The 26048-nt window shown below is 41.5% G+C and overlaps 1 protein-coding gene across 6 annotated transcripts in view; it reads left to right on the top strand.

The window, feature by feature from the left end:
- The window catches only part of OTOF (otoferlin), a 185015-nt gene that overhangs the window by 85928 nt on the left and 73039 nt on the right, over window positions 1-26048 (top strand). For all 6 annotated transcript variants that reach the window (XM_043987816.1, XM_043987814.1, XM_043987817.1 and 3 more), the window contains exons 6-8: window positions 11202-11275; window positions 24205-24331; window positions 24829-24883. In XM_043987816.1, the coding sequence (XP_043843751.1) occupies window positions 11202-11275; window positions 24205-24331; window positions 24829-24883 (256 nt within the window). The remainder of the gene's footprint in view (window positions 1-11201; window positions 11276-24204; window positions 24332-24828; window positions 24884-26048) is intronic.

Below are 26048 nucleotides of genomic sequence, written 5' to 3'. Positions count from 1 at the left end.
ATAAAAGTGAAACAGTCCCTGTCCTCAGGAAGTCTACAGTCTAGCCCGTGAAGATGACATGTACATGTATAGTTACATATGACTACTAGATACAAAGTGATAGGAGGGGTAGGTTAGGCTATTTCCATGGATTCCAGATTGTACTACACATGTTCAACGAAGATGGATACGTGGTGTATCTGTTAAAGCATATCTGATTCAACTCCACATGCACTAAATAAGCACCCACTCTGTGCAACACTGGGGATTCAAAAGACCAAAGTGAAGCAATCCTTTCCCATAAAGTCTTCAAAACTTGAAAGTGAGTTTTTGCTCCTTTCTCTCCTTCAGTCTCCAACAAAATACAACCAATAACCAAGTTCTGTCAATGGCACAGTAGATGAAGAGTCAGGAAACTCTAAGTTCAAATCCTACCTCAGAGAGTTACTTAGTTTTGTGATCTTGGGCAAATCATTCAACTTCTCTGTGCATCAGTTTCCTTATCTGTAAAATGGGGATAATAATAGCATCTACCTCACTTTATTCTTGTAAGGATAAAATGAGCTTACATCTATAAAGTGCTTTTGCAAACCTTAGAGTACTATATGCATAATAGCTATTACTACTTCCATAAAAGCTCTTGTTCATCCCTCCCATTTTTTTTATTCTCACTACATCGAACCCAAGTTCTTAACCTATTGGTACAGTAGGAAAAACACTGACTCTAGAGAGTCAACAGATGAGTTCAAATCCCAACACTGATGCTTACCTAAGCAGGTTGCTTAAACTCTCTGGGCCCTAGTTTCTTCATCTGTAAATTGAGGGGAGCAAAGGGAGGTGAAACAGATCTTGAAGTCTTGCTGAGCTCTAGACATATGATCTCAGCCTGTCCTATTGTTATTGCCTCCTGATGAATCTCTTTACCTTTGGTTTATTCTTTTTCTATTCCTTTATGTCTCTGTTAATTTTCCAAAGGTATTAGCATGATCATGACACTCTTCTTATCCTAAACTTTTATTTGTTCTTCATTCATTTTAGGAAATAATATAGACTTAGCCTGTCCTTTATACCAGTCTGACCACAGAGCTTGAGAAAGAAGCTCAGAGACTGTTTTAAGTCCTCCACAATTTGACCCAGACCATACTTGAGCTTATCCAGAAGCCTGACACATGATCTAACTGACCTTTCCAGACTTAATGTCATGCTACAAGGCTTGAATGTCAAGAAAAGCTTCTGAAAAATTAGATCTCTCCAAAACTTGGGTGGTTTCCCTCGGGAAGTAGGGAGTTCCCCATCAATAGATGTATTTAAGCAAATGCAGGTTGACCCCTTTGGGGGAAGTTGTAGAGGAGATTCTTGTTCTGGGATGAGTGTTAGATTGTATGGACTCTGAAGTCCCTTGCAATCCAAAAATTCTGGAATTTTCCTAATTTGCATTCTAGATTGGCTTTTTTTCAAACAGTCCCATCTGTGAATGGTGCAGTCAATTTTGGCCAAATGAGGTGGGGAAAAGTTGATGAAAATTCATTAAACTTTGAAAAGGGGTTATTAATGATACATCAGTAAAGTCATTTGCACCTGTGGCTAGACAAACAAGGACGGACTCCACAAAGTACTGATAGGGTACCTAAGCTTTGAAAAGTTGGCTATATTAAGAAATTAAGACAAAGTTTACTGCTGGGGCTGCTAGGTGGTTCAGTAGATAAGAGTACCAGACCTGCAGTCAGAAAAACCTGAGTTCAAATCCAGACTCCTGAGTTTTGTGACTCCGAACAGGTCATTTAACCTCTGTGTGCCTCAGTTTCCTCATCTGCAAAATGATCACAATAGCACTTACCTCCCAGAGCTGTCATGAGGATCAAATGAGGTAATAATTGTAAAGCACTTAGCATATGCCTGGAACATAGTAGGTGCTATAGAATTGTTCGCTATTATTATTAGATTTATGTTCTCATCAATATGGGAGTTCTTTCCAAAGATGCAAATCCCAATCCATACATGCCTGCCACAGCTTCAAACAATATAAACCACTTTCTACGATAATATATGTGTGTATATGTATATGTGTAAATACATATATACTCATATACACATACACACAAATGTATACATATACATAAATGTGTATGTGTGTGGATGTGTCTATCTGCTTCAGTAACCCAAGTTTGGGCAGCTAGATGGTCAAGAGGATAGAGCTCCAGGCCTGGAGTCAGGATTGGGCTGTCATTCCTTCTTACAACATTACATTTCCCACATGTGCTTTTGTCTAGATTTGTCCTGTGTCTGTATTGCTCTCCTGCCTGACCTCTGCCCCTTAGAATTCCTAGCTCATGTCAAGGCTCAGCTCACAAGCTACTTTCTCCTCAAGGCCTTTGCCAAGGCCCTGAGTTGTTAGTGCTCTGCCTACCCATATACTGACTTCCCCTTCCCCCATCCCAGTTACTTTACATTCACTTTGTATACACTTTGTGTTTACTTATCTGTATATATTCTGTTATCTCCCTAGTAGATGGTATGCACCTTAAGGGAAGGAACTACTTTTTGACTTTGTATCCCCAGTATGGAAGCAGCTAGATGACTCAGTGGATAGAGCCCTGGGCCTGGAGTCAGGAATACCTTAAACCCTGACTCAGACACTCTCTAGCTGTATGACCCTGAACAAGTCACTTAACCTCTGTTTACCTTAATCCACTGGAGAAGAAAATGACAAAGCACTCCACTATCCTTTCCAGGAAAACCCCACAGACCATATGAGTCAGACAAGACTGAATAACCATGAACAATCCTCAGTATATCCCCTAAAGAAGAACAGTTCCTTGCACATAGAGGGCATTTAAATCTTTGTAGAATTGAATTGAATTGTAGCACTTTGTAGACCCAAATTATTCCAGAATATATTCAGCATATATACATTTATGAACATGTAAAATAATTAGGTATATTAAATTCTATACCACAGACTATGGAATCGAAAGAGCCCAAGATCATTAAAAGAAAATTATAGTTACATTCAAAAAGCATATTTTTCCTTTTTTTCATTTCTCTCTCTCTCTCTCTCTCTCTCTCTCTCTCTCTCTCTCTCTCTCTCTGTCTCTGTCTCTCTCTGTCTCTGTCTCTCTATCTCCCTCTACCTATCTCTCTTCCCTCTGCCTCTCTCCCTCCCTCCCTCCCTCCCTCTCTCTCTGTCTCTCTGTATCCCTCTTTCTCTCTCTCTCTCTCTCTCTGTCTCTTTCTCTGTCTCTGTCTCTCTCTGTCTCTCTCTCTGTGTCTCTCTGTCTCTGTCCCTCTGTCTCCCTCTCCCTATCTCTCTTCCCTCTGCCTCCCTCCCTCCTTCCCTCTCCCTCTCTTTCTCCCAGACCAGAAATCTATTGACTATGCATAGCCCGATCCAACTCATTATGGTGTGGAAGGCAGCCTGGTTCTTTCTTCAACCTGTCCCACTTCCCTTTGCCATATTGGTACTAGATTTAGTGTGGATGTCCAGTCAGCTCTTAACCCTCCTGCATTTCAGCTCTCTGAGGCTCCAGCAAGCTACCAGTCTCAACCTCCCCCAAGAATAAGAATTACATGCCTGTACCCCCATACTTGAAAGCAAACATAATTTTGATTTCTTTCCCTGCCGAGAAATGCACATCTAAGTTCTAATAACAGATTCTGTTTATATAGTTCTTTATACTTTTAAGAGCATTTTCACATATATTGTCTCATTCTCTATCAACATACCTGTGAAGTCAGGGGCAAAGATTAACTTATGAATTTAACCTAATTATTCATTTAACTTTGTGGCCCTGAAGGCCAAGAGCAACTTATTGCCATCCCTTTCCTCCCTACCACCCTTCCTCCCTATCCTGAGTGAGAGTAGCCTTATGAAATATCAATTTACTATACTAGTAAATAGTAGATAGTTTCTGATCTCTTTGGGTCAAATAAGAGTAGAAGAAGATATGTGAACAAATAATCCATTTATTCCTGAAGAACTCTACCCCCCCCCCGCCTCTATTTTTCATTTCCTGGTTTCCCTATTATTGAGTATGTCCACCAGGAAAAACTAAATTAAAAAATAGCAATATTTTGTTTGGATATTTTTTCAGATGCAGAACAATTAAATAAACATTGGTCCTAAATGTAGCCATCTGGCACTTCAAAATGCAACAGTGATGAAAATTAACAAAATAAATTCCAATACTCAAAGCCATCCCTTTAAGAATAAATAAAATAAATAAAATAAAAAATAAACCTTTATTTCTAGAAACAGGGGAATTGTTAAGAGCAGAAACAGAAGACCCAGTGACTGGAGATGGTCCTAAGATAGTACAAAAAGGAAAGTTTCTATAAGAGTGAACAGGGGGAGTATTCACCAGAATTACAAAGGGCAGAGGTAATACATATAGCCTAGTTATGACATGTGCCCCTTATGTAAAACTAACACACATCAGAGCCTACTCTAGGTTTTTCTAAAACTTGTTTTTATTTCCATCTAAGAGAAAACCTGATTATTTTCAGGTCTTCAGGTGGGCTCAAAGGTATGCATTGATATTGTCTCAGAAACAAAGAAAGGTCACTTTGAACCTTGCTGCTGGGAGAGCTGACTACAGGGGAAGAAGGGGGACAATCCAGTCATTGTGGGATTGAATTCCAAATCTTCGTTCATCTAGTTTTCTCCCATATTTATGTATACATTCTTAAGAATAAGCACATAGACTTAGAGATTGGAAAGATCTTTAGACATCAGTTAGTTCAAGCCCCTCATTTTGCAGATGAGGAAACTGAGGCCCAGAGCAGGAAAGTGACTTGCCCAAGGTCACACAGATAGTAAGTGAGATCAGGATTTTAATCCAAATCCTCTGAGTCTGGATAAAGGGCTGTTTCCACTGCTGCTTTGTGGTGTGGCCAGTGATGCTACAGGAGAAAGGAGGTAGCAAAGTGTTTTTATTTCCCTTGCTGCCACCCACCTGTGTGGAACTAGCTTCCCTAAGCTGTGATCCTAACAGGAGTGCCAACATCATGTACTTGTGTATCATGGACCTGACTAACTGTACTCACTGGTGATCTTCCCTCCCACCTGGGATCTGGCAGCAGCAAGTACTGAGCCACCCACAAGGCCCAGGCCAGTCATTCCCTTTGAACAGAGGGATTTGGCCATCTACATCTGAGATTGGGATTTTTCCAGCTCATTTCTATATGGCTTTCCAATCTGATGGACTTTCATACTGGAAAACGGTGGCTGGGAAAAGGGGTTGTGGTAGGATTGGCAGACACGGACTGGAGAATTGGGATATGTTGCTATCTGCTTCTCTGCTCTGGAGTCCACAGTGCTTGGATGGGAGGTAGGAGGAGGGTCAGTGTTCCTCCTAAAACTCTGAACCATTAAGGAAGATGCAATTCCCAGCATTAGACAAAAAGCGGTGCAGTAGCCACACACAGCTACCCATTCCCAGTGTACCTAGGGATGAGGAGTCCACTAGGAATCCTGGAAGGCTCCCAGCAAATTCAGAAGGATTCTATGCAATGAATTCCATAGGTTAATTGTTCATAGGATTGTAGATTTATAGCTAGAAGCATCCTTGGAGTTAATCTAGTTCCCCCTCCTTCATTTCACAGATGAGGAAACTAAGACCCTGGGTGAAGTGACTTGCTAAAGATTAAAGGTAGTAAGTGGCAGAGGTTCTCTGTCTATAAGCCCAGCTCTTTCCACTGCACCTTCTGTTTCTGTGTGTTGGAGGCAAGCACCTTTGGAAAACACATATCTCCCAGTTTTATGACTCCATTGCCAGTGAGAGTCAGAGGGTTTGGGTTTTGTTTTTAAATAAAATGTCTCTATGGGTACATCTGTCAAAGAAACTTCTAATGGCATGACATTTGCTAGTCAGAAAAGAGGCCATTTCCCCCATAGAGCTGAGTGGAAGGTGGTCCAAAAAGGAGAAATCTTGAAGGCGTTCATTAAAGGAGATTATTTAGTGCTGGGCAGCCTGGAGTCTGTCCTGTGGAAGCCCTATGGACACAGACTCTCTCCCTTCACTGCCTTCACTCCTCACCATTAGCACCAGTACTGCTGGGCTAACCCAAGCCTCAGTAATCACTAGAGAAAGAGCTGTGGAATCCATCCTGGCTTCTTTCCAAGTCCTGAGGGCCCAATGTGGCTTAAGAAGAAGCCTGGCATTAGCAGGGTTTGAAATCCTGGTGGATCCATTTTCTGGAGGAAGCCATCTTCTTCCCTTTCAAAGGAGTTCATGTAAAAGCATTATATAAAACCATTTATTTTTTTATTGGACTACAGAACCCAAGGCAAATCCTTTGGCCTTTCCAGGAACTAAATCCAACTGGTTGGGCCAGTTTATTTTTTATACTAGTAAAATAGAGTACAGTTTCTTTCTTTTCTTTCTTTTTCTTTTCTTTTTTGTGGGGCAATGAGGGTTAAGTGACTTGCCCAGGGTAACACAGCTAGTAAGTGTCAAGTGTCTGAGGTCAGATTTGAACTCAGATCCTCCTGAATCCAGGGCCAGTGCTTTATCCACTGTGCCACCTAGCTGCACCTAGAGTACATTTTCAATCCCTCTGTTGGTAGAGATGTGTAAATTGCAGGTGTGCCTATCGCAGCTGAAGACCAAAAGTCCATACAAGGAATGACTGCTAACAGATTCAACAATTAGGATCTTGTTTACGCTTCTTGAGGTGGCATTACATAGGGGGTAGAGTACTGGATTTGGAATCAGAAAAGATCTGGCTTTAAATTCCACCTCTGTCACTTACTACATGTGTGACCCTGGGGAAGTGACTTAACTTCTCTGCGTCTCACCTTTAAAATGAAGAGTTTAGAATCAATGTTCTCTAAGGTCCTTTCCAGTTCTACATCTATGATCTTACCATTCATTATCCAATACATCCATTTTCCTATTTGAAGTGAGGTTTCCTTAATTTATTTTAGTTATTAGTGGAGAAAACAGGTTTGATTTTCCAAGTCTCTAGAGATTCCATTGATCTTATATTTTCTACAAAGGCTCAACCTAACATGGATTTTCAAAATTTGAACCCCAAAAAGGCATGGTATGCTATTTAATCTAACAAATGTTTATCCTTTTAATTATTGTTGTTTGTTCTTCATTCTCAAAGAGGAGCATGACTTTGGGGTGATGTCATGACTTGCACTGAATTGGATTTAAGTAAAGGAGGGCTGTGCAAGGTCCCCAACAGCACTCTCTTCCAGAACCATCTAGGTCAGTGGCAAGACATATATCAGGATGATTGGAGATGGCTCCAGATGTTTTAAGGCAATTGGGATTAAGTGACTTGCCCAGGGTCACACAACTAGTAAGTGTCTGAGGTGAGATTTGAATTCAGGTCCTCTTGGCTCCAGGGCCAATGTTCTATCCATTTCACCACCTAGCAGCCCCCTTAAAATGGAATGATAAACAGGACCCAAATTAACCCAAGTTGTATACTTAGATCTTTCTGTCTTTAGATAAACACATACCTATATTGCTAGAAATAAATTCATGTGAGAAATCTATAGGAGTTCTAAGGAACTGCATATATGATGAGTCAGCAGAGTGATATGGTAGCCAAGAAAAAGAATGCAATCATAGCTTGCATTTATAAAGGAATAATATTCAGAACATCAGGGGAGGTGATAGTCCTGTAATATTCTGCCCTGGTCTGACCACATCTAGATTATGGTACTCAATTTGGGACCAGATTTTAGACAGTGCCCTGATATATGAGCATGCCAGACAAGGGGAAATTTGAGGCCAAGTTACATGAGAATGACTTGAAGAAACTAAGGGTATGTAGCCTGGAGAAGAGGGGGTCTTATGCTAGTTGGTGTTTTTTAATACTTGAAGGGCTGTTATGGGAAAGAGAGGTTGACCTTTATTACTTAGCTCTGTAAGGAAGAACTAGGAGCAATGGGTAGAAGTAAGAGAAAGGAAAATTTTGTTCGATATTAGTGGGAAAACTTCCTAACCATTAAAGCTGTCCAAAAATGGAAAGGAGATATTGAGCTCCCTGTCACCGGAAGTGTTCAAGCAGTAGCAGGTTGATTACTTGTTGGAGATAGGTCAGACTGGATGACCTCTCAGATCTGTCCCAATTCTGTTCTAAGAGCCCATGATTCGATGTTTGAAAAAGAAAAAGAAAAAAACCCCTTCCCATTTGCAAAGAATTTGGGGGTCTTTAAATCCTATTGTGATCTTTAGCTCTGACCTAAGCTAAAAAGAATCCACAAACCCCTGCCTAAGTGGCCATTCCAAGAGTTCTGATACCTTTCCAAATCATGAGTTCTCAGAGCACTTCTTTGGAGGGCATGGACCATTTCTTGGCTATCTCTGTCTCTGCCTCCACTTCATGTAGTTGGTGAACATCAAGTTTTTTTGTTGAATATCGAATATTTCTTCTTAGGGGTTCTATTTATTCTACTTTTTAGGAGAGCCAAGGTCATTTAACTTTTGCATTACTAAGAATCTCTTTAGATTTGGAAGGCTCTAATTCTTCAGACTTAGGCAAACACTGCCGAAAAATTCAGAGTGGCAGACATAGTTTAGCATATGGGCTAAAAGCACACCCCTAACTATATTTGCATGAGCTCAGGCTTGGAGACTTCCCCCTTGCATGTTAATGATCAGGATTGTTGGGATGGGACCTCAACTTTTTAAGATCTATAGACCAGTGCAATTAAGTTAAAATGCCAAAGGCCATTCAAGCATTTATTAAGCACTGCTTTGTGACACTCACCGTCTTGCTAGGAGCTGAGCATATGAAAACTAAAAAGAGATCCTGCTCTTAAGCATCTTATTTTATATTGGGAGAATCATTGTGTACATAAAGTAAACAGTTTCCTTAGAGGTGGTACTTCTCCCTGTGGAGAAAAAAAAAGTTTAAAATGAACATCAAGTCCACCAGGTTTTATTTTCCTAAGCTTCTGTCTTCATCCTTCTCACTGGTTCTTTCCTTCTTCTTTTCCCAGATGTCAAGATGGCAGGATGTAGTGAGAATAGTAACATTAAATAAAGAATTGAAAGAGGGGAACAACTAGGTGGCACAGTGGATGAAACACCGGTCCTGAATTCAGGAGGACCTGAGTTCAAATTTGGACTAAGACACTTACTAGCTGTGTGACCCTGGGCAAGTCACTTAACCCTCATTGGCCCACAAAAACAAACAAACAAACAAAAAACAAATTAATTAATTAACAAATGAATGAATAAATGAAAAATAGATAAATGAATGAATGAAATTTGAAGAAAAAAATAATTGAAAGAAAAAACCTTTCAAGTCTATCTAATCAGGACTCTGTCCAGGGTCTCCCTTCCTAGCGCCAAGTGCTTCAACCTACCTGCACTAATTGCCCCTTTCCCTGATTAGGTCCATTTTTAATTTATATTTGGTAACCATAGCAATGTCTCACTTTCCTGTTGTCTAAGGATCAACTTGGGAGGGAGGGATGGGGTAACTGACTGGGTTCTGCTTCATTGCTTTTGTATATGAAGGTTTAATTCCTTTAGTTTCCAAAACCCTTTGAAAGCAGTTAAAAGGAAGCTTGACACAGCACCTTGCACATAGTAAAGGCTCAATGAATGTTTGTTGGAGAATAGATGGATGGTGGATGAGTTAATGTACTTATACTTCCAGGGGGCAGCTAGGTGGCGCAGTGGGTAGAGTGCCAAGCCTGGAGTCAGGAAGACTCTTCTTCCTGAGTTCAAATCTGGCCTCAGACACATACTAGCTGTGTAACCCAGGGCAAGTCACTTCACTCTGTTTGCCTCCGTCTCCTTATCTATAAAATGAGCCAGAGAAGGAAATGGCAAAACTACTCCAGTATCTTTGCCAAGAAAACCCCAAAGAGTCACAAAGTGTTAGACATGACTGAAACAACTCAACAACAACAACAAAAATGCTCCCACTTATAAGGAAATTCTCTCTCCTCTTCTCCCCAATCACCTTCCCATTCCCACTCCCAGACACATACATACGTACAAATAAACACACACAAACATACACAAATTAGTCAACAAGGAAAGCGCAGAGTGGTGGAAAGGGAACTCCACTGGAGAGACAGCAAAACACTTCCTCTGTCCCAAAGGAAGGTGAGCACCACCTTTCTGGGCGGAGTCATGTGAGTTGAGTGCCCTTCCCTCTTGGTATCCCAAGATTCCTACCTGAAGATGACTCCATGGAAGCCTGGCCAGTCAGTCTCCTAACCTATCCCCATCTGGAACTTGCAGAATGATAGGATAGACCAAACCCTATCCAGCCTCCTGGGGGGAAAGTAGAAGGGAGAATGGGAAGTGGAGGCAGCTCAGGTATCTTTCTCATTCAGTATTGATGGTGTAATGGAATACTGCACTTTGCCTCTCCTGCCTCCCATTCCTCCTCCTGGCGCCGGGAGCAGAGAGTTGGCTGCTAGCAACAAGGGGACATCAGAACCTGTACCCACAGTCCAGGGAATTCAGCCCCCTTCACTTGAGGGAGCAAAGCCCAATCAAGCAGCAAGACGAGGTAGGAAGCGCAAGTCCCTTAGTGTTCCCATCCTATCACTTCTTCCCCAACATAGGTAAGGAGAAGACTGGGGGCAAAGGGATTAGCGAAGGGTGCATAGAGCTAGACCTCCATGAGCCAAGGCTGACTGTGGACTGAATGCATGTTTCTCCTAGCTGTGCTCTATCTCAACCCCTCTGTCATTCCAAGGGACTTTGCCATTCTCAATTCTTTTGTTCTATCTTCTTCCTTCCTTTCCCTTCCCTCTAGTTGAGGGCTGCAGGGATGGAGGTTGGGGACACTGGTGACTCAGAGCTCAGAGAAATGATGGGGCAGAGGAAGGAGGGTTCTTAGGCTGCTTCGTGTAGGGCCAGTCAGCATAGAGAGCTTAGTTTCAAGTTTGGCTCCAGGTAAAAGGTTGGTATTTGGTGATGGGCTAGGTTCTCTCTTTGCTGGAATCCTTGCAAGGACACACCTCCATCCTAGGAGATGTAAGGAGGGACTGAAGGTGACAGTCATCCCAATGGCTTAGCTGGGTGAATTCTCAGTGAGGGACAATTAGCCCCAAATTTCTGTAGACTCAGGCCCTCTTGAATGAAGAGGCTTTGGGGAGGAAAGGGAAGAAGACAGGAAGGGATAAGCGTACAAGAGGGGCTAGGAGAATGACCTAAGCATTTGTTTTCTCTCATGTGTTTCTGCTTGTCTCTTCTTTTCCATCTCCAACTCCATCTGTGCCTGGGGCCTCCTCTCAGAGCTGGAAAAAGTGTATTCTCTGCCATGAAACTTGGCAAGAGTCGACCCCACAAGGAAGAGCAACAGAGACAAGGTAAGGATGGCTACCCCTACTCTCCTTTCCTTCTAGGCCCAATCCCTCAGACCCCATCCCACCAGGCTGGGCACAACTCTACCCAAAAGCCAAGTCTCATCCTCCAGGGCCACCCAGCAGGAGAGAATCATTATCCTCATTGGCTGAGGTTTTTCTTAAGCCTCCTGAGAGATATAGTCCTCTAGGAATAGGGCAGATAATACTGAAGTGGGGAACTGGGACTGAATTTCCTCAGAATGGAAGAACATGCTTACTCTCTTAAAATTAAACAGACAGATCAATCCCTTTCACTGTCACTGCCCGATTTGCCAGTTTTTGCAATACAGATCTTTTCTTCCTGCCCCACCACCAATTTCACCGAGATGCTAAAAGCATTAAATTTGGGCAGCAAAAAAAAAGCAATATTGAAAAGCTGGATTTGTTTTTCCCTTTAAGTATTTGATTAAATGTTTCGATGTTATCATGTTTGTATCTTGTGTTCCCAATAGACTATGAGCTTCTTAAGAGGAGGGAGCATTTTTCTTTCTTTATCTCCAATGCTTGGTGCATAATGAGTGCTTAATAAATATTTTTTCACTCATTTATTTCCTATTAGCCTGTGAGATTTATTAGGGAGAATGGGAAGAAGCATACGTGGTGCAAACACTAAATGCCTTCATTCATTCTTTTATTCATTTATAGCAGGGGTTATATCTGACTCTTTGGCAGTAGGGGGTCTACAATGCTTGCTTATTTTTTTAAATTGAATCCTCTATGTGAAATTCATAAGGAGTAGAATGACTTAAAATGAGGGCAGGAAATGTTTTCATTTTTGTCTTTGTACCCCCAGAAGAATCTAAGATCCCCAAGGTCAGGAACTGCTTGGTTTTTGCATTTTGTATTCTTAGAGCCTAGCAGTGCCTAGCTCATAGTAAGTACTTAATGAATGATTATTGATTTGAATTTTTGTGAAAACCCACAGAGTTGGGGGTTCTTCTTCAGAGCCTCCCACACACTTATTATGCTTAGCTCCATAGGAAAGAACTAGGAGCAATGGTTGGAAATTGTCAGATATATTACAGTGGGGATTTTTTTGGAATATGGGTAGGAATATGGCTGGTCCTAAAGATTTAGGTTCAATGTTGGGAAAAAAAAAAACCCTTCCTCCTAAGAGTCAGAATCATACAAAGGTAGAATGAATGGGCTATCCAAGTGAAGGCTAGATGACAACTTGTCAAAAATATTGTAGAAGATTGTTAAGTACAGATTTAATTAGATGGCCTCCAAGGTCCTTGTTGACTCTGAAAGTCTGTGATTCTATTAATCTTCCCAGTGCAGCAGGTCTATACACAGTATCCCCTGTTTGTTACACACTTATGCTCCCTGCTCTGAGTTACAGTTGTAAGGAAATCTCCCAGGAGCAGCAGTAAGAGGAACAATAATGAACATTTCTTGGGAATGTAAAATTATATAAATTAAAAATTATTTACTAACATAATTCATGAATATAAATTAATATTTCCTGTGAATATAAAAACACAGTGTGGTATAGCCAATAAGAGAAATTACTTTAGAGCCAGAAAGACCTGAGTTCAAATCTCACCTCTGATAAATGGCTATATAACTCTGAACAAGTCATTTAACCTGTATACTGAGCAATTCTTTAAGATTCTATGTGGGGGTGGGGCAGCTAGGTGGCACAGTGGATAGAGCACTGGCCCTAGAGTCAGGAGGACCTGAGTTCAAATCTGACCTCAGACACTTAACACTTACTAGCTGTGTGACCCTGGGCAAGTCACTTAACCCCAATTGACTCACCAAAAAAAAAAAATTCTATGTGGGGGCAGCTAGGTGGCACAGTGGATAAAGCACTGGCCTTGGATTCAGGAGGACCTGAGTTCAAATCTGGCCTCAGACACTTGACACTTACTAGCTGTGTGACCCTGGGCAAGTCACTTAACCCTCATCGCCCCTAAAAAAAATAAATTTAAAAAAATTAAAAGATTCTATGTGACCAAGAAGGTGTCATCCTGCATTGGTGGAAGGAGTTTCCTCCTCTGGGCATTCTCTGTACCAATAAAATCACAGTTCTAGTCCTTGTCTCCTATAAAGGCAAAAAGATTGGGGAAGACAAAGAAAGAGTTCAAGAACTGGAGTGGTTTGTGGCTAATAAAAAAGCAAGGGAAGAAAAGTTGTGAACTCCAGAAACTAGAAGTACTAGAAGGTTTGGGAAGGAGGAAATGGAAGCACTACATATGACTGAAGACTAGAAGAGACAGGAATGAGCAAAGTAGGGATAGAGGGTGTGGCTATTGTTGGGAGACTGACTCTAGGTCCAAAGTTAGCTCCTGCACTTCCACCCTTCCCAGGCAGAGCCAATCCAATCCCTCCTAAATATAAGTGGCAGTAATCTTCTTAAAATCCATATCTGTTCATGTCAGTCCCCTACTCAATAAACTCTAATAAACCTTTATTACCTCTAGAATCAAATATAAATTACTTTGACATCTTTGGAAGCTCCTGGGCAGGATGTAAGGATAATCCTCACCTGGAGTAGGGAAAGTGAGGCCCAAGTTAGAAGGAGAGCAGACATGATCCAAGCCAGGTCAATAATTAGAATTCGGATACACAAGAATCTGCCAAAGATCAGGATTCAAAATGCAGAGAGCCAGAGAGCTGATTTGTCAAACTCAAGCTGCTTCTCCAAAGCTGAAATATTTTTATTAGACTTGCAGACCTCATATCTAGCTAGCACTGGTAATCTATATGGTAATTAAGAAGTGCCCACTGTACCCTTTCTTGACCCAGTCAACCCCCTACTAGACCACAGGACCAAACCCTGGCCCTCTCAACAACACACTACCTTGGGGAGGCATAGGTGTTTACCAGTTCTGTGATGGGCCCACTGGATGGTAGCTCCTGTGTCCTCTCCATATTAGGATATATGTATATATATATATATATATATATATATATATATCCATAAGCCAAGGATATCCTGCACAACATAATCTTCTTGCCTATCAATCAATGAATCAACAAGCATTTACTAAGCACTTACTTCTGTAGGTGCTAGTCAGTGTACTATGTGCTAGGGATGTGAAGAAAGAAACACAAACAGTCCCTACCCACAAAAAGCTTACATTATTCTAATGGAGGAACCAACATATACAATACATTGGTATATACAATACATTGGTACATACAAGCTAAATTCAGAGTATAAGTAAGGTAGCCTTCAAGGAGAAGGCACTAGAATCTGAGCAATCAGACAAGACCCCCTAAGGGATGTAGGGCCCAAATTTAATATATGGAGTGTTAATTCGGTGACTCGCCAAAATATTGGGGTCCTGGAAATAATGAGGGACCTCTAGGTTCAAAGCTCTCTCCCCTCCGAACTGCCCTTTTAGATATTTCTCCCAGGCCAATAAGAAAGGAGCCTTATAGCTTCTTTTCCACAAAAGGATCAGATTTTATTACTTGGGAATTAATTAAACAACAAAGGTGAAATTAATTAAAATCAAAGATAAGGAAATAGGGAAAAAGAAATACAGATAAATTCTCCTAACTCTAACCTAAGTCTATACAATCCCCAGATTATTTCCAATTAAGCTAATTCAAAGGAATGCAAGGCTTTTGTGTTCACTCACCACGCCTGGGACATCTGCTAGTTTCTCGAGCCACCACCACTAGGGAAAACCTAGGAGAGAGAGCCGGAGCATTCCAGAAGTTCCACCTCCCCTCAGTGAGCATTCAATCTTCCTCTCCCAAAAGGGGAGGTCCTTCAAAAACTGCCTATGGAAAGGTTTCTCCTTCTGACCTCAGTAGCATACTAACTTCAGAGTGGGCCAGGTGTGGCCCCTCCCAAATGAGTCAACTAAACTCCAATAATCTTTACCACAGTGAGATGAATCTTGAACTAAGTTATAAAAGATGCCAGAGGCCCTGAGAGAAGGGAGTTAGGAGACATGGAGGACAGCTATTACAAAGACAGAGAAATGGGAAGTGGAATATCATGTGTGAAGAGCAGAAAGAAGGCCAATATGATTGGACCATAGAATTGGTTTTGTTGTTGTTGTTTTTGTTTTTGTTTTTTTGCAGGGAATGGGGGTTAAGTGACTTGCCCAGGGTCACACAGCTAGTAAGTGTCAAGTGTCTTAGTCCAAATTTGAACTCAGGTCCTCCTGAATCCAGGGCTGGTGCTTTATCTACTGCACCACCTAGCTGCCCCCTCATAAAATTGTTGAAGTTTATTAATTAAGGTAGTAACATGATCAATCCTAAGATTGAGTAAAATTGTTTTAGCAGGATGGATTGAACTGGGGAGAGACTTGAGTCAGGGAAACCCATTAGGAAGCTATTGCAATTGTCCAGGCCTGAGGTGATGAGTGCCTAAGGTGGCAGTTGTGTGGGTAGAAAGAAGGGGGCATATGCAAAAGATATTGTAGAGAAAGAAATTATAAGATTTGGCAACTAATTAAATATGTGAGGTGAATGAGAGTGATAAACCTAGTGTGACACTGAGGTTGTAAACCTGGGTGACTGGAAGAACAGTGGTGCATTCAACAATAATAAGGGAGTTTGGAAGAGAGGAAGGTTTAGCAGGGAGAGACAATGAATTACGATTTAGACAAGTGGAGCTTGAGATGCCTGGGAAACATCCAGAAGAGAAACTAGGGCTGTTTATATAGATAGGGGAATCGTGTGTAGAGATAATTGAAAACACAAGCTGATAATGGTCAGTGGGTGAGAAGGTATAGGAAGAAAAGAGAAGAGGGCCCAAGACAAAGGCTTGGGCAAGGCATGGATGAAGATCCAGCAAAAAGAGATTGAGAAAGAACAGTGAGAAAGGTAGGAGGAGAACCAGGAGTGAGCAGAGCCATAAAAACCTAGGTAAGAAAGAGTATCCCATAGAAGAAAGTTGTCTGCAGTATCAAAGGCTGATGCAGAATGTTTAAGAGTGAGAGTAGACAAAGGGGAGACACAGTGCAGACAGCTTTTGAAAGGAGTATAGTTGAGAAGGGAAAGAGAAATAAAGAATGACCAATAGCAGGGATGTTAGAGTCTAATGAGGGGTGTTTTTTAGGGATGGGAGTGACGTAGCAGCAGGGAAGGAGTCAAAAGATAAAGACCAATTGGAGATTAGAAAGAGGGGGGATGATAATGGGAGCAGTCTGCTGGAGAAAAAAGGAGGGAATTACCTAAAGGGTTCTTGTAAAGAGATTGGCCTCTACAGGGAAAAAGGCCACCTCTTTGTCAGATACTAGAGTGAAGGAAGAGATATTAGAGAAAGACATTTGAATGATGTAAGATGAAGAGGAGGGAAGAAAAGGGAGTTTTGGGCAAATGATCCCAATTTTTTGGTGAAATATAAGACAAGATGCTCACCTGAGAAGGTGAGTGTGGAGGGAATGTCTTGGAGATTTGAGAAGGGAAGAGAATCAGAGAAAAATAGAAAAATTATCTGGCTGCAAAATGGACTCAGTTGAGATTAGATAGCTAGATTCCTAGTGAACTCATTACAGTTTCATATTTTCCTCTAGGACAAGTAGATTACATAGTTATAACAGAATTCTATGCAATAGGGGCAGCTAGGTTGCACAGTGGATAGAGCACTGGCCCTGGAGTCAGGAGGACCTGAGTTCAAATCTGACCTCAGAGACTTGACACTTACTATCTGTGTGACCCTGGGCAAGTCACTTAACCCCAAATGCTTCACCAAAAAAAAAAAAGGTAGAATTCTATGTAATAGAATGCTGTGGAAAGGTGAATCTTTGCTTGAAAGGCTGTGAATTAAATGGTCCAGAAATGTGAGAAGAGCTGGGTGCTGCAATTAGAGAGCTGTAACAAGAAAAGCCATAGAGGCTGAAAACTTCTTTCAAGCACAGGCTTTGCCTATAATGGGAGTCTTAGCTCAAAGGGACCTCAGTGACCATGTAGTACAATCCATCATCTTCAACAACATAATACCCAATGAGTAGCTGACTTCACAGAAAATGAATGCAAGTTAGAGATGGGCCATGCAAATCTGTAATAAAACAACAAACTGACCATGTGTTGAGTATATTTTAGAACTGAATAATCTTGGTTAGGATGTCTAAGGCCGCAAGGATGGCATTGTGATCCTGCAATAGGGCCAAGTCTATGACAAGATCTGATTTTATGGCAACCCAGAGTCTTTGGCCCAGTTATAGACTGAATGTGACTGAATATTCCAGCAGTAGCAGCCACCAGAAGTACTTGTGATGGGGAATCTTCAACAGGCCCCCAGTGACCCAGGATCAAGCTGTTACTCCACAGATGGGAGAGCACTACCCATCGGATCTAACCTGGAAGGATGGACATGTGCAAGTAGAGGTCTAGGACTCTGCCCAAGACCAACTTGAGTGTCAGTGCCAAGGTTGCTCAGAGGACAGATCATTAGGCTTGAGTACAGATGTCCCATTAACTAATAGAGCCAGTCAAATTCTATGATTGAAAGCTTTGTAGAAGGGCTAGTCAGGGTGGCTGATCTATCTATCACGTGGCCAAATATAAGTTTCCACGATAGCCCATTTGCCCACAAACTGTTATATCTGGAAATCCAATCAATAAGCATTTACTAAGTACTTCCTATGTCCCAGGTACTGGGAATACAAAGGAATACAAAGAAAAAAGTGAGACAGCTATTACTTCCGAGAACCTTATGTTTTGTTGGGGGAGACAAAATATATACGCCTATACAAAATATTTACAAGGCAATTTGGAGTTGGGGCCTGGCACTAGCATCTGAGGGAACTGGGAAGGCTTCCTGGTTATGGTGGTGCTTGTGCTGAGTGTTGAAGAAGACTAAGAAATGGAGTGAGACTAAAGGAGAAAGGAGTGCATTCCAGATATGGGGAAAGCCAGTGAAGTAGGAAAAGGAGAGTCAGGTTTGAAAAGCAAAATAAAGCCCAACTTGGCTGGTGCATAGAGTACATGAGAGGGAGTAATGAGTAATAGGGCTAGAAAGGTAAGCTGAGGCCAAAAAGAAGAGTTTATATTTCATTTAAAGGCAATAAAGAGATATAGGAGTTTAGGGATCAGGTGAGTGAAAGGAATGCAGGTGATGGCAAATCCAAACCACTAAAAAAAAATCTCTTGGATCTGAGTTGATTTATTTGTAAGTTGGTCTGGAGGTTCTCTGTGATCAGTGTGGATAATGATGGGGTACTGGGTCCCAGTGGGTTGGTGCCATCATGTTTCATATGTGCCTTTGGTTTGTAAGCATCTCCTATACCTGGAGAGCAAAATTATTTTCTGCTCAGGTTACCTTGAGGAAGAAGTACATGCAAGGACAGGGCATGGAGGAGATGACTCTGTAGTATGTGAGATGATAGTGTATGTGTGTATATGTGTACACATACACACACATACACTATCATCTATATATATACACAGACATACAGACATATATACATGCCAGTATATATACCATATATACTCTGTGTGTATATGTACACACATACACACACACATACACACACACACACACACACACACCAGTCTCCATGGTGAACTGTTTCAGCAGGTCTGAATCTATCCAGATAGGGGATAAAGTAAGTCATTTTTTCTGGAAAGGACTCTCCTTCTCAGGCTTCCCCTGGGAAACACTGGCACTTTGTAGTAAGACAAATGAAAAACAACACCCAGAGGAAAAGCCTAGGGATGAAACAGCAGCTGTGTTCAAAAAGCTAACAGATTGCTGCTGGTCTCTCATGGGACCCTCCAGGGTAACAGAGCCTCCATTTTGCATGGATCCATTCCTATCATCCCTACATTATCATGCATCTCAGGTACTCCATGTACCCTTAAGATAGGATTTCTCCAACATGGCAAATAGACCATCCTTGATCCCTCTGTAGGCCCCAGAGGGCAGCTTGGACCAGTTTGGCCAAGTTGGATAGGATTCTAGGATTAACTAAGGATAACATCAAGTTAAACTACCACCACTCTATTCTAGTAAAAATATGGGATTAATTCATCAGCCTCTGGAAGACTGAAAGGGTCATGGAATAACCTGAATGCCATATGTCATACTGTATCTATACTATATCTAGAAAGCTATCTTCTATAGATCACTGGATCATTATAGATCCAGACCAGACTGCATGAATTACAGAGTTACTATTTGTACATATCCCTATCTCTGACCAATAATTCATCAGATAGGCTAGTAAGAGAGGCAGTGAGAAGAGCAGCAGATTTAGATACAAGGGATCTGGATTCTAATCATGTCTTTGCCTCTTAGAACCTGTGTGACCTTGAGCAATGTCATGGATAGCGCAGTAGGCTTAAAGTAAAAAAGACCTGGGTTTAAATCAGGCCTCAGATATTTACTAGTTGTGTGGCCCTGGGAAAGCCAGTTAACTTTTCTGTGCTTTTGGTAAAGTTATCTCATATTATTCTCATTAAAAAGATAGATACGTATTAGACCAGAATATAATCAAAAGGATTCAGAATTGGTTTGATGGACAGATTCAAAGAGTAGTTGTTAATGGTTCCATGTCAATATGGTGGGAAGTCTCTGGAGGAGTAGCCTAGGGATTTGTGCTTGATTTGGATCAAAGTGGAGGTGGTATGTTCATCATGGCTGTGGATAATACAAAGCTAGGATTCAAAAGGATTTTAAAAGATTCGAACAGTGGTGTCAAACTCAAATAGAAATGAGGGTCACTAAAGTATACATTAGAATCCTAAGGGCTGCATATTGACTTAGAAAATGACATATTAATATTATCTATCTTCTATTGTATTTTTATTTACTTTGCTAAATATTTCCCAATTAATTTTAATCTGGCTCTGGTGCAATCTGGAGCACTATGGAGTTATGGGCCACATGTGGCCTGTGAGACCATATGTTTCACACCTCTGTGTTAGAGCATCAACTTCCCAAGCATAAGATGGGGAAGGCATAGTCAGCAGTTGTTTTGGAAAAGATATGGGGGGTCTTAGTGGACTGCAAGTTCAATATGAGTCAGCAGTTTATGTGGAAGTCAAAAAAAGCTAACGTTATCTTGGTCTGCATTAAGAAGGATATAGCTTGGGAGCAGCTAGGTGGCACAGTGGATAAAGCACTGGCCCTGGATTCAGGAGTACCTGAGTTCAAATCCAGCCTCAGACACTTGACACTTACTAGCTGTGTGACCCTGGGCAAGTCACTTAACCCCCATTGCCAGAAGAAGAAGAAGAAGAAGAAGAAGAAGAAGAAGAAGAAGAAGAAGAAGAAGAAGAAGAAGAAGAAGAAGAAGAAGGATATAGCTTACACGAAGACAGAGATGATAGATAGTACCACTGTATTCTGCTCTCATCAATCCTCATCTGGAGTGTTTGGTTCAGTTCTGGTTTTCATGGTTTAGGAATGACTGATAAGTTGAAGAGTATCTAGAGATAGGGAACCAGGATAATGAAGGTCCATGAGTCCATGACATTGGTTCAAGGAAGTGGGTATGTTGAACCTGGAGAAGGCAAGACTCAGAGGAAACACGAGAACTAGCTTCATATGTTTGAAAGGCTCTCATGGGGACAAGGGCTCAGACTTGTTTAGTTTGGCTCCAGAAGGCAGAACTAGGAGCCTTTTGAGAAAGAGAGAAATTGTTAGGAAGAGTTCTCCCAAAGTGGAAAGGGCTGCCCAGAGTAGGGCTGGGTTTCTCCCCTCCTTGGAGGCTGGATCACCACTTGTCAAGTATTTGACAATGGGAATTCTTTAGTTGTATGTACATTGGACTGGATGGCCATTGACTCTCAAATGCTGTGATTCTGTCATTGCTAGTCTGGTGAATGAGTAGCTCAGGCTGACTTGTAATGAGGTTCCCACAAACTGAATAGCCTACATGGGGGCCACATCTCTGCCTCTACTATACTAAATCAATTATTTATCAACAAACATTTATTAAACCCATCCCAATCATCCTGATGTTGGACAAGAAAACTCCCATGTGACATATGGATGGCTGGGTGCTGGAGGTAGAGTCAAGAGTATAATAGAGTTGACCTTCCCCAAGTCCTAAGTCCCATGTCATAGTTTTTCTGTGTTTTTCTAAGTTCATTGAACTCATAATTTCTTAAAGCACTGTAGTATTCCATCTCAATCATTTACCACAACTTGTTCATTTCCCAATTAATGGGCATCCCTGCAATTTCCAGTCTTTGCCATCACAAAGAGAGCTGCTAGGGGCAGCTAGGTGGTGCAGTGGATAAAGCACCAGCCCTGGATTCAGGAAGACCTGAGCTCAAATCCGGCCTCAGACACTTGACACTTACTAGCTGTGTGACTCTGGGCAAGTCACTTAACCCCAATTGCCTCACCAAAAAACAAAGAAAAAAATCACCCAACAAACAGAGAGCTGCTATAAACATTTTTGAATATATAGGTTCTTTTCCTTTTTTCCCTAATCATCTTTGGAAATACTGGAAAGACTTGCATGAAATAATGAAGAGTGAAATGAGAAAAACCAAGAGAACATTGCATACAGTAACAGCAATATTGTTTTAAGAATGAGCAAATAAGTAATTTTTGACTATTATAAATACCCAAATTAACTATAAAGGAGGTATTAAGAAAGACACTATCTGCATCCAAAGAACAAACTGATAAGTAGAAGTATGTATAGAATAATTTTACACATATATACATATGTATATATATGTATATATTATATATGTGTATGTGTTATTTATAGATACACACACACACATATATACCTATTGTGTCTAATAGTAGCCATCTCTAGGGCAGAGAGGGGGAGAGAGAAAGAAAAAAAAGAAATGTACATGATAAATTTATTATATATTTAAAAGGAATAGCAAGTTGTACATAATAGATTTGCAGTTTCATGTGCAATCATCCTTTTTATTATACTATGTTATGGAAGGGAAGGAGTAAAATAAAATTGATAGAACAACAAAAAACATCTTATGTGGTAGCCAGATAGTTCTCTGCCAGAAAACCAATTGTGGATGTTGTTAGAATCAATAAGAACAGCTAGGTGGCGTAGTGGATAGAGCACCGGCCCTGGAGTCAGGAGGACCTGAGTTCGAATCCGGCCTCAGACACTTGACACTTACTACCTGTGTGACCCTGGGCAAGTCACTTAACCCCAATTGCCTCACCAAAAAAAAAAAAAAAAACACCAAAAAAACAAACAAAAAACCAGATTCAGTCTAGGCTAAGCACTTTACAGGATTTCCCTATTTAGACCACAAAGGCTTGTTCTGGATTTTTGGTGCAGATTAGAGAGAGTGCTTGCCCTTTGTTTTAATTACCAAAGTGGTAGCATACAATCATACTGTATATTTAAAGCTAGAAGGGACCTTAGAGACAAATCAGTCCAAACCCATTATTTTATAGAAGATGAAACAGGGATTCAGGAAGGTGCCATTTTAGGTGATGCCTAAAGTCACACAAGTAAGGCAAAGCGAGAACTTGCACTCAACTCCTCTGACTCTTTCACCTGTACCACCCTGAGTCCCTGCCCTCTCTCTGGATTAGCACTGTCTTGATAACATTTAGGGTGATTCCTTAATTTATAATAGCTTGGGCCCTAACAACCCTCAAAAGTCAAAAAGAGATGGGTCATGCAGAAAATGATGAGGCTGGGTCAGACTAGGGATGGAGGCCAAGTGAGGGACCACTTGGACCCCTTCCTCTTGGTGGCAGGAAGGTTTTCTCTCTGATAGTTCCCTACCTGGGTAGAATTGCATGATGATGTGGGGGCAAGGGAGAGGGAGCAGATACAGTACTCCCAAATTGCACTGGTTCCCCACTATACCATCAGTCAAACAGCTCCCAATGGATGGATTTTTCTTAGGCATTTTTCTAACTGGCAATGGCAAATGATCACTGGATTTAAGATAAAACAAAAATTTTAAATGTAGGAGAATAATGGAGGAAATGCCACAAGGCTGGCCATGACCTGACTCAGATATGTGCATATTGCTGTATGGGTGCAGTCAGGTCAACTAATTTATCCCTGATGGGAATGGCCACATACTCCAAATATTGGTTCAATTAATTCAGTTTAATTCAACAAACAAAGGGCCATAAAATTGTGCATACCCTTTGGTCCAGCAATATCACCACTAGACGGCAAGAAGGCATAAGGAAGTACAAAATGTAGTCAGCCTAGAAACGGGTCCAGGAGTCAGATTGTAAAGGACTTTAAATGCCAAGGAAGGGAGTTTGTATTTTATCCTAGAGACAACAAGGAGTTTAGATATTTTTATATATACCTATTTCCACCATTAGGATGTAAGTTCATTTGAGTAGAGAATGCTTCATTTTTTGAACTTGTATCCGTAGTATCACTGATAGACCCCAGAAGGCTCTTAATAAATTTTGTTGTTGTCTTTTTTCAGTTGTGGCCAACTCTCTGTGACCTTATTGGGGATTTTCCTAGCAGAGATAATGGTGTGATTTGCCATTTCCTTCTACAGCTCATTTTACAGATAAGAAAACTGAAGCAAGCAGGGTTAGCCCAAAGTCTTGCCCAAGGTCACACAGCTAGTGAGTGTCTGAGGCTGAATTTGAACTCAGGTCTTCCTGATTCCAGGCAAGGAGCTCTATCCATTGTACCACCTAGCTGCCCTCTTAATAAATACTTGTTGAGGGGCAGCTGAGTGGCGCAGTGGATAAAGCACTGTCCCTAGATTCAGGAGGACCTGAGTTCAAATATGACCTCAGACACTTGACACTTACTAGCTGTGTGACCCTGGGCACTTAACCCCTATTGCCCCGCAAAACAAAACAAAAACTTGTTGATTAATTGATAGATTTGGGGGAAGCTGATGTTGTTTGTAATAAAATACCTCTTTGCCAATTGGCTCTTCAGAATCAATCCTTTCTTCATTTCACTTGGAAAGTAGTGACTTCTGAAAAAAGCCCCAGGAATCCTATCTTTCCTGCCTCTTAACCATCCTTGTTCTTCTACCAGATGAACCAGCTGTACTTGAGATGGAGGACCTTGACCGCCTGGCTATTCGTCTTGGGGATAGCCTGGACCCCGACTCTATCTCCTTGGCCTCTGTCACTGCACTTACCACCAATGTCTCCAATAAGAGGTGAGAGGAGGATCACCCCTCTGCCCCAGGCACCTCAATCACCAGCAGGCAATAGACCCTCCATAGGCTTTACCAAGACTTAAGGTGGTGGGGAGCTGAGTACTTGGGTCCTGCTGCCCATTTCTCACACTGCTCATCATAGTTCGGTGGAAAGAGTGTTGGGGTGGAGACAAATCCTGCTTAAATCCTAGCTCTGCCATTTGATATCTGTGCCCTTGCTAAAGTTATTCCATATCTCTAGACCTCAGTTTCCACATCTAGAAAATCTGGGGGTTGTACTAAATGGCTTCTAAGATCCCATCTAGCTCTGAATCTATCATCATGTATTTATTTTCAACCCCACCACCATGCACAACCTATTGTCTATGGGAGGGCAGAATGAAGTTGGCTGCGGAGCTCATATCCCAGAGCCTGGGAGCCTCCAGAGCTTTCATGGGGCTCCCTCCCCTCTGCATACAAAATCAGACCACTGAAGACTGTGCATTTCTCTGCCTCAGGTCCAAGCCTGACATTAAGATGGAGCCCAGTGCTGGACGGCCCATGGATTACCAGGTAGGTTGGGACTTGAACTCCAATCCTTCTCAGACCCGACTTCTCTTGAGTCCATCCAGCTTCTCACAGGCTACATACAGGTGTGGATTTCAGGGCCATAGTAGTTGTATCCTTATGATCTGGCAGTCAGAGGAAGAGTGGGGCAGATGTAAAAACAGAGGCTTTGGTCAATATAAATTTAAAATATTCTTCCATCCAAGTCATGACTGTTTGATATTTTTTGAATCTGCTCCAACTTCCTAGATGCATGCAGGTAAAATTGGTCCTGTCACATGCTGATCTAGAAGAGGACTGGGGGTAGGGGGGCAGCTAGGTGGCACAGTGGATAGAGCACTGGCCCTGGATTCAGGAGGACCTGAGTTCAAATCCAACCTTGGACACTTGACACTTAACTAGCTGTGTGATCCTGGGCAAGTCACTTAACCCCCATTGCCCTGTAAAAATTAAAAAAAAAATAGAAGAGGACTGGAAATATTTGATTAATGTATGTTAGATTTGTTGTTTAGTCATTTTTCAGTCATATCCAACTCTTTTCATGATTTGGGGTCTTCTTGGCAAAGATGCTGGAGTGGTTTGTCATTTCCTTCTCCAGTTCATTTTACAGATGAGGAAACTGAAGCAAACGGGATGAAGTGACTTACCCAGGGTCACACAGCTAGTAAGTGTCTGAGGCCAGATTTGAACTCAGGAAGATGAGTCTTCCTAACTCCAGGCATAGCACTCTATCCACTGTGCTACCTAGCAGCCAGATAAGGTAGACATTTACCACAATTGTAGTGATCTTAGGCAAGTTAGCATTCCAGCCCTCGGTTTCCTCATCTGTAAAATGAAAGGGTTAAACTAAATGATCCCTCAGGTCCCCACTAATTGTAACATTCTGTGACTTAAAAGAGGTAGCATAGAGTAATGGGCTGGATGTTGGACATGGAATCAGAAGATCTGGGTTTGAATCCTACCTCAGACATTTGCTGAGAGCCTCAGCCCCTTCCTCTTTAAATGGGGCTAAGGATATTTGTACTCCCTACTTCATAGCATCGTTGTGAGGAGAGTGCTTTGGAAACCTTAAAGGACTCTGTAAAGAAGGGTTGTTATGATTGTTATAAGGAAGAGCCAGGCATCTCCTAGGCTTGATACAATACTAAAAATAGTGAGGAGTTTGCTCTAA

The sequence above is a fragment of the Dromiciops gliroides genome, chromosome 2 (assembly GCF_019393635.1).
Source record: "Dromiciops gliroides isolate mDroGli1 chromosome 2, mDroGli1.pri, whole genome shotgun sequence".
In the NCBI taxonomy this organism is placed as follows: domain Eukaryota; kingdom Metazoa; phylum Chordata; class Mammalia; order Microbiotheria; family Microbiotheriidae; genus Dromiciops; species Dromiciops gliroides.
This window is presented reverse-complemented; position numbering and strand designations above follow the sequence as displayed.